Below are 12,022 nucleotides of genomic sequence, written 5' to 3'. Positions count from 1 at the left end.
CCACGACAGGAACTCCTCCAAGTTTTTAAAGTTAAGGAAAATATCTGTTCAAAGAGAATTCCATGAGGTCTGTGAATACTGAAGCTCTATTCTTTCTGTGGAGATTTTACGGCTACAAAGCTTACAATAATATACCTCACATGAAACCCAACAGATTTTGGCAAAATAAAACTGAAAGGGGAAAACATTCTGTAAAATAGAAACATATATGGACTCATTTCGATAGGCACAGCTACACACAGAAAACACACATATGAAGAATAAAGTAGTAGCAGAGCTATGATTTATCTAGTCCTATGATTGCAGCTAGCAAAAATTAACATCACATGCTGGAAATTATTCTTGGGCTCTGGGTATCTGTCCTTTTACCCTCCCTTTTTAAAGAAAACTTTTGTGAATTATTTTATGGTTGCACCCTCGGCATCTGGAAGTTCCCAGGCCAGGGACTGAATCTGAGTCACAGCTGTGACCCACACCACAGCAACTCAGCAACAAAGGACACTTTAACCCACTGCACCGGGCCAGGGACTGAACCCATGCCTCTGCAGTGACCTGAGCCGCTGTAGGCAGATTCTTAACCCACTGTGCCACAGTGGGAACGCTCCATCTACCCTTCCTTGATCAGCAAGTAGTCATTTGCTTTTGCTTTACTTCTTTTATAGTTGCTCCATTGTTTTTTTCGCTTGTCAGACACAGAGACAGAGTTTGCCATCCCAGCAATCTCACTGTTGTTCCACCAGTTCAAGATAACCACCTCCTATCAAAGGCCTCTTTAAAGACTTGCCTTTCCAGTTCTTCTATTTGATCTCAATAGCAGCTCTGCGCTATCTGTGCTAACACTCTCTCCCAATTGAAGCCGATAATCAACTGTAAACATATTTTTGGCCCAAACTTTGATCACTGCCATCAAATGACTTATAAAACATTAAGACAGTGTTAGGTACTGAGCAAAACTTAGCAAAAACAGAGAGAAACAGAGACAGAGAGAGAGATCCTGTCCTTGAGAAACAAGATCAGGAAAAGATAATAGACCTACAGGATCAAAGTAAGTTTGGAAACACATCTTTTAAAAATTAGAGAGCAATTCAGAAGGTCCAATACAGGATGAAGAGAAGTTGCAGAAAGTAGAAAAGGAGGAACGGGATGGGAAAAATGATCAGAGAAATAACACAAGAGCATAATTCAGAGAAGAGCTGAAAGCTTCTTAACAGTGGAAATTTTATTGACATTTTCATTGTCACTGGTTTAGCTGATTTTCATTGGAATTAAGAGAAGATTGTAAGACCAAAGGAGAAGTGGAGAGAGAGAGGAAAAGAGAGTGAAGTGTCAGGAGAAGGGTTTTTCTCAACTATCTGGCAAAGCAGGGATTCACAACGCACCTCAATCCTACTGGCAAACTGGCTGGATAACTACGGATTTTTAAAAAAGGAATTGGTAAAGTATAAACCTTTAAATATAGGGTATGTTCCTCCCTTAAATTTTTTTTTTTCTGATGGTAGAATAAACATACATGTATGATGGAACATTTCAAAAATTCAGGAAAGTATAAAGAGGAAAACAATAATCACTCATAACTTTACCAACCAGAAACACCACTCTTTTTTTTTTTTTTTTCTTTTTTGGCCACGCTTGTGGCATATAAAAGTTTCCGGGCCAGGGATTGAATCCAGGCCCCAGCTACGAACTTCACCACAGCTGCAGCAATGCAGGATGCTTAACCCACTGCACTGGGTTGGGGATTGAACCTGTACCATTGCCGCAACAATGCCAGACCCTTCACCGTCTGCACCACAGTGGGAACTCCCAGGAACAACACTCTTAATAGTTTATGGAGTCAGTATCTTTCTATACCTATGAAAAAATGCAATTTAGATCGTGATGTACAAGCTGTTGTTTGAGCTGCTTTATTCCCTCATACTATGGGCATCCCCATGTATTAACCATTCACTAATAGCATGATTTTCATGTATATTTCTATTTTTCCAAAATGCTTATGTTGATCCTAATTTTTCACTATCAAGTAACACCATGAGCATAGTCTTTGTATATATTTCTTTGTTTAATTCTTTAAATACTTGAATTAAAATAATTTAATTCTTTCCTTCTTTCTTTAAATTCTTTAAAAAGGAACAATATGTAAATTCAGAGAAGTGGAATTACCAGATAAAATATATTAAAATTTTTGAAATAAGTTTTGCGTGTTTTTCGCTATTTTCGGTTCTCACTTTCTGGAAAACTCCAGGAATGGATGTGAATTTCTATTTGTTGTTTCTGGGAGAAATGGCATTTTCTGTAAATGTCCCAAATAAGTAAACATCTATATAATTATCCCAAAATAAAATGTTCTAGTGTTATTAGCTTTGGTGCTCAAGGCATTCATCAAAACTAAATGTTGATCACGGTCCTTGTGGCCAACAAAGAATAAAGTGAATTTTCACTAGCAACAGCAGAAACAAATTTGAACTATACCTATGTATAATTATACTCTGTTTTGCCTACAATTCCCGCTTGTATTTGTGTGATGTACTCACACAGAGTGTAATGAACTATTCTGAGGTCTGTGCCAATACTTCTCCACAATCAGATAAAAGCATGAAATAAATGGTATGTTTGCAGAAAGATATTCACACGTTTATATACGTATTTGGAAGCTTGTTTCAAGCAGTGGTGAGTTAGTGTTTCATTAAAAAGCATGCTTTTGCTTGATGGTTCTTTATGAGATTATAAAATGATTACTCTTAACAAGGAAGATGCTGTCTACCCTGAAAGCAGCTGGTGAGATGGAAGGAGAAGAGGAGGAGCCCACGGATTCAATCCAGAAAACCATCACTTTCATTTTTTCATCACTTGACTGAGCCCTTTCAAAACATGACCTCTGTGGCTCAAGGCTTCGGTTACTCATAGCCAGGCAAGTTTAAGGACCTGAAGTAAGCACCTTTAAAATTCATGTTCCAGCAAAGACAGGGGCTTTCCAAGTTAGCAATTTCAAAAGATGTTTGGTGAGGGTGGGGAGCGAGGATGGCTTGCACTACACCCACCTGTCTGCAGAGTGGGAATTAATCATCTTTGGTCTGGCTTGGAGGAAGTACTCTATGTGAAAAACAGTGGATGCAGAAGCACAGTTTGTATGAAGATTAACAGCAGACCATTCTGACAGCCTGCCAATCTCATAAACCTCTGATGGGCGTCTGGGCTACAACAAACAACCTGTGTATTGCCTCTATTTTTCCCTGCTCCACAACTTAATACTGAAATGTATAAAAGGTTGCATTTTCCAATGGTATATATATTTTTAATGAAACCAAGATAAAACATAAAAGTTCACATTTCAATGATGTTTTTCTACCAGCTACTGATGGCAGTTGATATAAACCAAGCTATCTTTTAATTTCTCCAGAAAGAATTTCTTTCGAGCCGGTCGGCATGTGCAGACAAGAAACCACTGGGAGGCTTGGGGGTTGGAAGTGCTGTGACAGACAGGCATCAAGCCACAGAGCTCAGGCCTGTCTCTGCAGGCCAGTACTACCTCCAGCCCTGCAGCCTCCATCAAGCTTGGGGAGGTGGGTAGGAGGTGGGGTGGGCACACCAAGAGCTACGAGATGCAAACAGCACCATGGCACCGGGTGATGCAAGTCTGCCTGCCTACTTCCTGGTGCCTCTAATGCTTCCCATGGTGCACGCATATCCAAGCACTAGCTACGTACGGCCTGTTTGCACACAAAGGCCTCCAGAGCAGAGATCTTTCTGCACAATTTCCAACTGCAGTGCAAATATGGGCATCCTGAGAGGACTGAGGCACCGAATTGTGCCTACACCATTTACAACAATTGGCAGTAAAATGATGGCTCATGAATTCACTCACATTGGGGTAAGGTGAGAAGAAGGGTGCCTTTCCCTATTTCCCTTGAGGTAGATAAAGTGTCAAATTAAAGGAGATTTACTATTTACAATAGCCAAGACATGGAAGCAACCTAAATGTCCATTGACAGAGAAATGGATAAAGAAAATGTGGTACATATGTACAATGGAATATTACTCAGCTGTAAAAAAAGAATGAAACCCATTTGTAGCAACACAGATGGACCTAGAGATCATCATACTAAGTGAAGTAAGCCAGATAGAGAAAGATAAATAATCATGTGGTATCTCTTATATGTGGAATCTAAAAAGTAGTACAAACAAACCTATTTACAAATCATCAATAGTCTCGCTGATATAGAAAGCAAACTTAAAGGGGAAAGGTGGGGGGAGAGGGGAGAGGTAAATTATGGGGTTGGGATTAACATATACACATATAAAACATATACTGCAGATAACCAATAAGGACCTAACTGACCTAATGTATAGCATAGGGAACTATACTCAATATTTTGTAATAGCCTATAAGGTCATCATCAAATTCTCCCAAATCACAGCTAAATTAATTGGAGAGGTTTTACTGTCCCCCCAAGTCATGAGGTTGAAACACCTTCTAATGGCACTAGTTTAGCAACAAATGTTGAAACATTGCACAGTCCTACAAAAATCTGTCCTCCACTTCACTTGGAAAATACAGAAAACTCTCTCACCTTTGAACATCAAAAGTCCAGATTTCCACGATTCGCCATTCAGTGAGATGGGTGAAGGTTGTTCGAGACCTTTGATGATGGCGGGAAAGAACTCTAAATGCTCTGGCCTTCCCACCACCCCCAATCCAGGACCCCATGACCTGGGAGTGAAGCTACAGGAGGGGCACTTTGTTCTCCCCTGTGACCTTCCAGCCCGCCCCCCTCAGGCTGAGCACAGTATGTCACTTTCGGCATCTGATCTGCTGTCAGAATTCCCAGGCACTCAAATACCGGAAAGTAGATTGTGCCACTTTTTTCCATCTCTTGGAAAAAAAACACCAAACATAGTGACGGCATGAGGATGTGCAGGAAGGATTTTCTACAGGTAATTACACCCCTACTGCTGGAGCCTGGAAGCATCACACATCGGTGGTCTGAAACGCCCCAGGAGGGCACCTCCAAGTGCATCCCACTTTTCCACTCACCTGACTGTGGGCTGAAAGGGCAGGGTAAGCCATGGGCTGATTCATCACCCCCTTCTGCTTGATGAGAAGCATGCGTTTCTGGTCCTCACTCAGGTGTGCCCTGGGGGCCTGGAGCTGCGGCGGGGGCTGCTGCTGCGGCTGCGGTGGGGGCTGCGGCTGCTGGATGTAGGGCATCAGGGGGGTTTTGTTGGGATTGGCCATCGGGGGGGTCATCCTCTGACTCAAGTCTGCGTTAAAATGGGTCAGAGGCTTCGTGTTGCCGTAAGTGAGAATATTGTGCTGCTTGTTCAGAGAGTTTGTACCCAAGTTATTTGGCTGCTGATTGATCATGTTCATGTGATTCTGAGGGAGGTAGTTATTCATTGTCGTCTTCTGCAGGTTGTTCGCCATCGGAGGCACTATAGGGTTTTGGTTGTTAAAGGCTTGGGGGTACATCATGGGGCTATTTGGTTTTTCCGCCGTGAAAGCTGCTCCGTATGGACTGGATGGAGGCCCCAAAGGAGACCAACTTGCAGTCTGATTGGAGTGTTGCTGCTGCTGCTGCTGTTGCTGCTGCTGCTGCTTCTGCTGCATGAGTTTGGCCCTTTGCTGCTGCTGCGCCGCCATCTGCTTGAGCTGCTCAGCCGGAGACAGGTCGGAGCTGGGCACGGCCACCGGGCCCGACCCTGAACCGGGCGCCGTCGCTGCCACAGGGTTAAGGAGATAACCATTTCCAGGCCGGGCTGGAGCTTGGCCTGGCGTGTGGGCTTGGCTCGGAGTCGGAGGGGACTGGACCGCACAGTTTGCTGGGGAGCTGGCGGGGTTTGGAGCTGCAGGAGTGCTGGCCACAGAAGGTAAACTGGGGGCCGTGGAGACAGCAGAAAAGGGAGGACCCGAAGAAGAAGGCCTGGCCTGGGGAGAGCCCATGGAGACGTGTGTAAAAGGGGAGTGGGACGGGTCACTCTTCACGCTGGCGCTCTCCTGGGACAGGGGCGTCTCCGTGGCTGGCTGTGAGAACTCCGGCTCCTTCTTCTCTTCAAAGTCTTCGTTGAACAGGTCCTGGATGTCATCCTCAGGCACTGTGTTAGCCAGTTCATCTATTAATTCTTGCCACTCCTGATCATTCAGGTTAATGTCTGAGAACAGCTTGTTCTGATTTGAGAGAGATGTTTCTGATGTGTCTATGCAAGTAGGGTCATCGAGTGGTTCTTGTTTGAGGTCCTTGCCCTGCAAGATGGTGAAGTTATCCTCCAGGTCACTGCAACCATTAACGGGGAGTTTAAGCTCTGGCAGTCTCCCATTCTTACTCAGATCTTCCAGAAGCCCAGGAGTGTGAGTTCCGCTATTCTGCAAGGGCAAAGACGGCTTCAGGTCAAGTTGGTGAAGAGGAGAAGCTGAAGTCAGCGGCATGGTGTTGGGCAAACTGTTGATGGCTTCCATCCCCGTGGGAAGGTCCTTTCGCAGGCGCTTGCTGGTTGGAGAAAAACTCCCATCACAAGCACCATTCTGCTGGTCTCCATTAAGTGGTGATCGTGCTCCTTCCAACTTCCTTTTCACTGTCTCTTGGAGCTGGAAAAGAAAGAGGAAAGACGATGACTAAATCTCTAAGTCAAAGGTTACTCTGTAAGCATAGTGGCTTGCATGGCCCATGAACTAATTTTCAAACGGTTTAGAACTTATACAGTAGAAGCGACACTTGCAATTTCATGATTAGCCAGGCTTCAATTCAAATTCTAAGGAAAAAAGTTTTATCCAAAAGCAGAGCCCACATGGCTGAGAGATAGAAAACAAACTAAAGATAAGAGAGTAGAACGAAAGAAAAGTAACACTTAAGGCAGTGCTTCTCTTCTAGGGAAGAATTATCTATTATTATTTTTCAAATAAATGCTACATGTGAGGCTTGGACCAAAATGTGTCATACTCGAGGAAGATGGTAATACCTATCTTTTTTTTTTTTTCTTTGTCTTTTTGCCATTTCTTGGGCCGCTCCTGCGGCATATAGAGTTTCCCAGGCTAGGAGGCAAATCGGAGCTGTAGCCACCGGCCTACACCAGAGCCACAGCAACGCGGAATCCAAGCCGCGTCTGCGACCTACACCACAGCTCACGGCAACGCCAGATCCTTAACCCACTGAGCAAGGGCAGGGATCGAACCCGCAACCACATGGTTCCTAGTCGGATTCATTAACCACTGCGCCACAAGGGGAACTCCAGTAATACCTATCTTAAATGCCCGTCACATCTTACTTGAGAACACTAAGGAATTAAATCAACAATACTTTAAAGAACACTAAAAATCCTCTAAGAATATGGAATTTAACCCTTTTACTGAATAGCATAGAAACAAAGATTAATGGTTAACATTACCCAAAACTTCCATTTGGTTCTTATTTTACTTGACCCCCCAGCACCTCAAGATACAGAAGCCTGCTCTGTTCTAACAGCACTTCCATGGGTTTCCAAGATACCGCACTTTCCTGGGTCTCCTACTTTCTCTCCCTCTGCTCTTTCTCAGTCTCCCTTATTTAGTCTTTTCGTTGTTGTTGTTATTCTCCTAAATGCTGGGATTCTTCACTGTTTGGTCTTGAGCTTCATTCTGCCTCCAGGGCGCTGTATGACTTGGTTTCTTTTCTTGGAACACACTCCTCCCCCTCCTTCCCCCCTTCCCCTGGTAACAGTTACCCATCTTCCAGGTTGTATCTTAGATTTCACTTCCTCTAGGAAATCTTCTCTCACATCCCTCCCCCACCTCAACAACCTTAGGTATCTCCTTTGACTGGCCGACACGGGGTTGGAAATCCTGGAATAACTTTTTCCAAGCAACCTCTACTTACCCATTATAGCTTCTACCACACGTTGGGGCAATGCCTTAAGTGTCTGTTTAGCGAGTTCCAAGAAGGTAGGGACTATGGCTGGCTTGCTTACTGTGTATCTGTGGGGCTGCACCTGGTGTTCAGATCAGGTTCATAGCAGTGGTTCATAGGCAACGGCAAAACTGAATAACACTATTGTCCAATTCAGGGGCTATTGGAGGTGAGTTTGGATCAGACCAGGGGCAACTCCACGGAGCATAAGGAATGCCTGACTTTGAGATTCTCTCTACATTCCTAATGATGAGATCTCTAACCCTGACGAGTGTCGTGTCCACTTAACTGGACTCATTTGAAAAGTCTTGCTAACTCTATGGATTTTTCTGAGCCTGCTGCATTCCTTTCTGCTAGAAAGGGCCAGTCTATAGGGCTCTGGTGAAAAAGGCTGGCACAGAGGGGGTCCTGGGCAAATACTCTGCTGAAGGATGACACGGGAAAGACCAAGCTGCTAGAAGGAGGTTTCAGTAACTTTATAGTGTTGGAGGCATGAGGTAGAGTAACCTGGGGAGGGAGGGGGTAGAACAGCCCCTCACGGGGGCAGAACAGCCCCTCACGGGGGCGCCCTCCTATCCTCAGCAGAGGGCTGTGTATCACAGAACAAGGAAAGAGAGGAGCAGGCTTCCTACTGACCCCGCACTCACATGGAACTGCTAAGCCTCCAGAAGAGCCCTGCGTATGATAAAACCAATCCAGAGATGAGGCAGGGGATTCTAAGAAGTGCCACTTTATTGCTATTCTCTCATAAGTAGAGAATTCCATTTTAAAAGTAAACAGAAAAGGTCCTTAAGTAAAAATCCATGGAGTTCCCATCTTGGCGCAGTAGAAACAAATCTGACTAAGAACCACAAGGTTGCGGGTTAGATCCCTGGCCTTGCTCAGTGGGTTAAGGATCCAGCGTAGCTATGAGCTGTGGTGTAATTCGCAGATGCGACTTGGATCTGGCATTGCTGTGGCTCTGGTGTAGGCCGGCAGCAACAGCTCCAATTAGACCCCTAGTCTGGGAACCTCCATATGCTGCAGGTGCGGCCCTAAAAAGACAAAAGCCAAAAAAGAAAAAGAAAAAAGAAATGCATTTCCAATAAAAGTTAAATTAAAAAAAAAATCCAGTCTAACCCTGGTTCTTAATTTGATTTTTTTTTGCTTTTGCTTTTTTTAGGGGCCACACCTGCTGCACAAGGAAGTTCCCAGGCTAGGAGTCGAATTGGAGCTACAGCGCCAACCTACGCCACAGCCACAGATCCTTAGCCCACTGAGCAAGGCCAGGGATCGAACCTGAGTCCTCATGGATGCTAGTCAGATTTGTTTCCACTGAGCCATGACAGGAACTCCCCAATTCTTCGATTTTTAGTCACAACACCAAACATTCTTAGTTACTTGGCAGAAGCCCCTGAATTGCTGAAAACAAGGCCCTAACTGGGACACATTGGAATTTGACTTCAGAGAGGATACTGGCTCAATCCATCACATTAGATAGGAACTGCTAGAAAATTACATTAGTTATTGAACAAACCAGGATACCATGGTTCTTGTCATCAGTATGGTAGATCCTTGACTGCAGCTCCAGCACAGAGCGGCAAGTTCAGGGGCCAAAGGAAATAAGGCTTGAGGCCCTTGGCACCTCTTGAAGGAACGTTAACCTTAAAAAAAAAAATAAGCTCTTGTTTCAAAAAATGAACCTGAATTTATTTTTAAAAGTACAGGTCCACGGTTCTGTTCTAGACCATGAGGTGGATGGGGTAGGATGGAGAAATAAAGATAAATGCTCTATTGCTTCCCCTGGAAAAGAGTGGTGGCCAAGACCATGGAGAGAGACAGGTCTGGCTGGGAACCTCAAGTCTCACCTGTTACCAGCAGAACAGGCCTAGGTGGGTGAGGCAGCATAGGACAGAACAAGTGTAGTGGCCCTGGAGTGAGAATGCCTGGGCTCAAACCCAAGCCACCTGCTCCCCGCTACCTAAGGGTTACTACATATAAATGTCTGGTACTTAGTAAGTGTTAGTTACTATTAGAAAGTGAGTTAGGAGTTCCCATCGTGGCTCAGTGGTTAACGAATCCGACTAGGAACCATGTGGTTGCGGGTTCGATCCCTGGCCTTGCTCAGTGGGTTGGGGATCCGGCGTTGCCATGAGCTGTGGTGTAGGTCGCAGACGCGGCTCAGATCCCGCATTGCTGTGGCTCTGGTGTAGGCCGGCAGCTACAATTCTGATTAGACCCCTAGCCTGGGAACCTCCATGTGCCTCATGTGAGGACCTAGAAAAGCAAAAAAAAAAAAAAAGGAAAGTGAGTTACATGTAGGTAGGGAATTTTCTGGTTTTTTTTAGCTACTAGAAACTTATTAACTCTCCTAAGATTTGGTTTCCTTATCTGCAAAATAGTTAATAATATCTAGCTCATGTGGTTACTGGGAGGTTGAACATAAATGAAAGAATGTGGAAAAGCATTAGCTTCATGCCCAGTATCCAGTAAGCATTCAAAAAGCCTTCACTATTATAATTTTTAAAATGCAGTCACATCAGTAGTCACAATTGCAACTGAGATAGATCAGTTTCCGGATCTCTAAATACAAATCGGTAAAATAGGTAATATTTCTGGCCCCTAGCCTGCCAAAGCCTAATGTTTTCCAAGCACCTTGTGTAGCTTTTTAAATATGAACAACAAAAATTGAATTTGCAATTCAAGCCTGAGTCAAGTGCTGATGCCTTCATGTCCTAGATTGTAGAACAGTGCTGGATTGTTGAGGCTCAAATCATACACTTTCAGGAGGCAACCTGAATGCAGCTCCTGAGTATTTCCTTCTCCTTGAAGGCCTAGAGTTCTCTGCTGCTGGCCTCTTAACCCAAGTCTTGACATGTATTTCCTGTATCAGCACTGGGAGTATAAGAGAGACATTGCTGAAGACACACCAAAGCCATGTTACAGTTTTTAGCTGCATCCACACAGCAGAGCAATTCTAAGCAACCCTCCCATGTCTCTTCATCCTTTGCTAGATGGCAAGGTGCTCGGGTCTAACTCGGTCTGTGTGTCCCTCCAGGGAGATGCAAGGGGGGTGGGTAGGAGGAGATAGGACCTGTGTGCTGGGTAACTCACAAGCCTGCTGCTCGGCACGGCCACCTCCTTGGGGTAATGTCCTGTGGATGCCCCATCCCGCACTCAGGCCAGGGTCTCATTCCCAATAGCCTTATCTTAGGAAGTCCCAGGCCCTTCTCCTCCCAAAGATGGAAGCCACTCAGTATGATGTGTGCTCATCATACTGAGCACACACAGGAGCTCTTGACCGAGTTTCAGCTTCCTTGTTCTGGTATCACTATTATTACACATAAATATTTTCTCCCATGAAGGGATGTCATGGTGCCAGGAGCTGAACTCACTGTCCACCCACTGCCTGGGGCAATGGGGGCTGCTCTCCTGTGTCAGTGACTCCAAAGGAGACAACACCTTCTCCACAGTGGCTCCAGCCTCTGGTCTACAGTGTGGCTTGATGGCTTGTGTTTCTCTGAAACTCTGTGTGTGTGTGTGTGTGTGTGTGTGTATGAGAGAGAGAGAGAGACAGAGACAGAGAGAGACAGAGACAGAGAGAACCTTGGAGGCAGGGAGAGACAAAATGGTTTGGGAGCCGTGATATGATACCCAGACCCGCAGTAATAAGACCAGCTATGTCTTTGGGTCATAAAGGGCTTCCACACACACACATTACCCTCAGAGCCGACCTTCGGGGCGGGTCACGAGGAGGTCTGACGGTTCTACAAGAAGAGGGCAGCGTTTTGGAGGAGGTGGGACTGGGAGGGTGGGGGACACTCACGACAAGGAGGAATGTGGCTAAGATTACCAGGCCCCTGCTGACACGGAGGGCCCCCATTTCCACCAGATTCTAAGGGGTCCCCTGGGCCAGTGGGTCCATGACAAAGACATTCTTTCTTTCTTGAGACTTTTCAGAGTGCTGGTAAGATAAACAACAAAAACAACAGCAGCAGGAGTTCCCGTCGTGGCGCAGTGGTTAACGAATCCGACTAGGAACGATGAGGTTGCGGGTTCGGTCCCTGCCCTTGCTCAGTGGGTTGACGATCCGGCGTTGCCGTGAGCTGTGGTGCAGGTTGCAGACGCGGTTCGGATCCCGCGTTGCTGTGGCTCTGGTGTAGGCTGGT

At 45.4% G+C, this 12,022-nt stretch overlaps 1 protein-coding gene across 1 annotated transcript in view; it reads right to left on the bottom strand.

Moving 5' to 3' along the window:
* Positions 1–12,022, bottom strand: part of MAML3 (mastermind like transcriptional coactivator 3) — a 444,013-nt gene that overhangs the window by 186,609 nt on the left and 245,382 nt on the right. The window contains exon 2 of the mRNA XM_047798468.1: positions 5,033–6,580. Coding sequence (XP_047654424.1) covers positions 5,033–6,580 — 1,548 coding nt within the window. The remainder of the gene's footprint in view (positions 1–5,032; positions 6,581–12,022) is intronic.

The sequence above is a fragment of the Phacochoerus africanus genome, chromosome 10 (assembly GCF_016906955.1).
Source record: "Phacochoerus africanus isolate WHEZ1 chromosome 10, ROS_Pafr_v1, whole genome shotgun sequence".
NCBI lineage: Eukaryota > Metazoa > Chordata > Mammalia > Artiodactyla > Suidae > Phacochoerus > Phacochoerus africanus.
The sequence above is the reverse complement of the archived record's forward strand: the minus strand, read 5'-3'. Positions and strand labels throughout refer to the sequence as shown.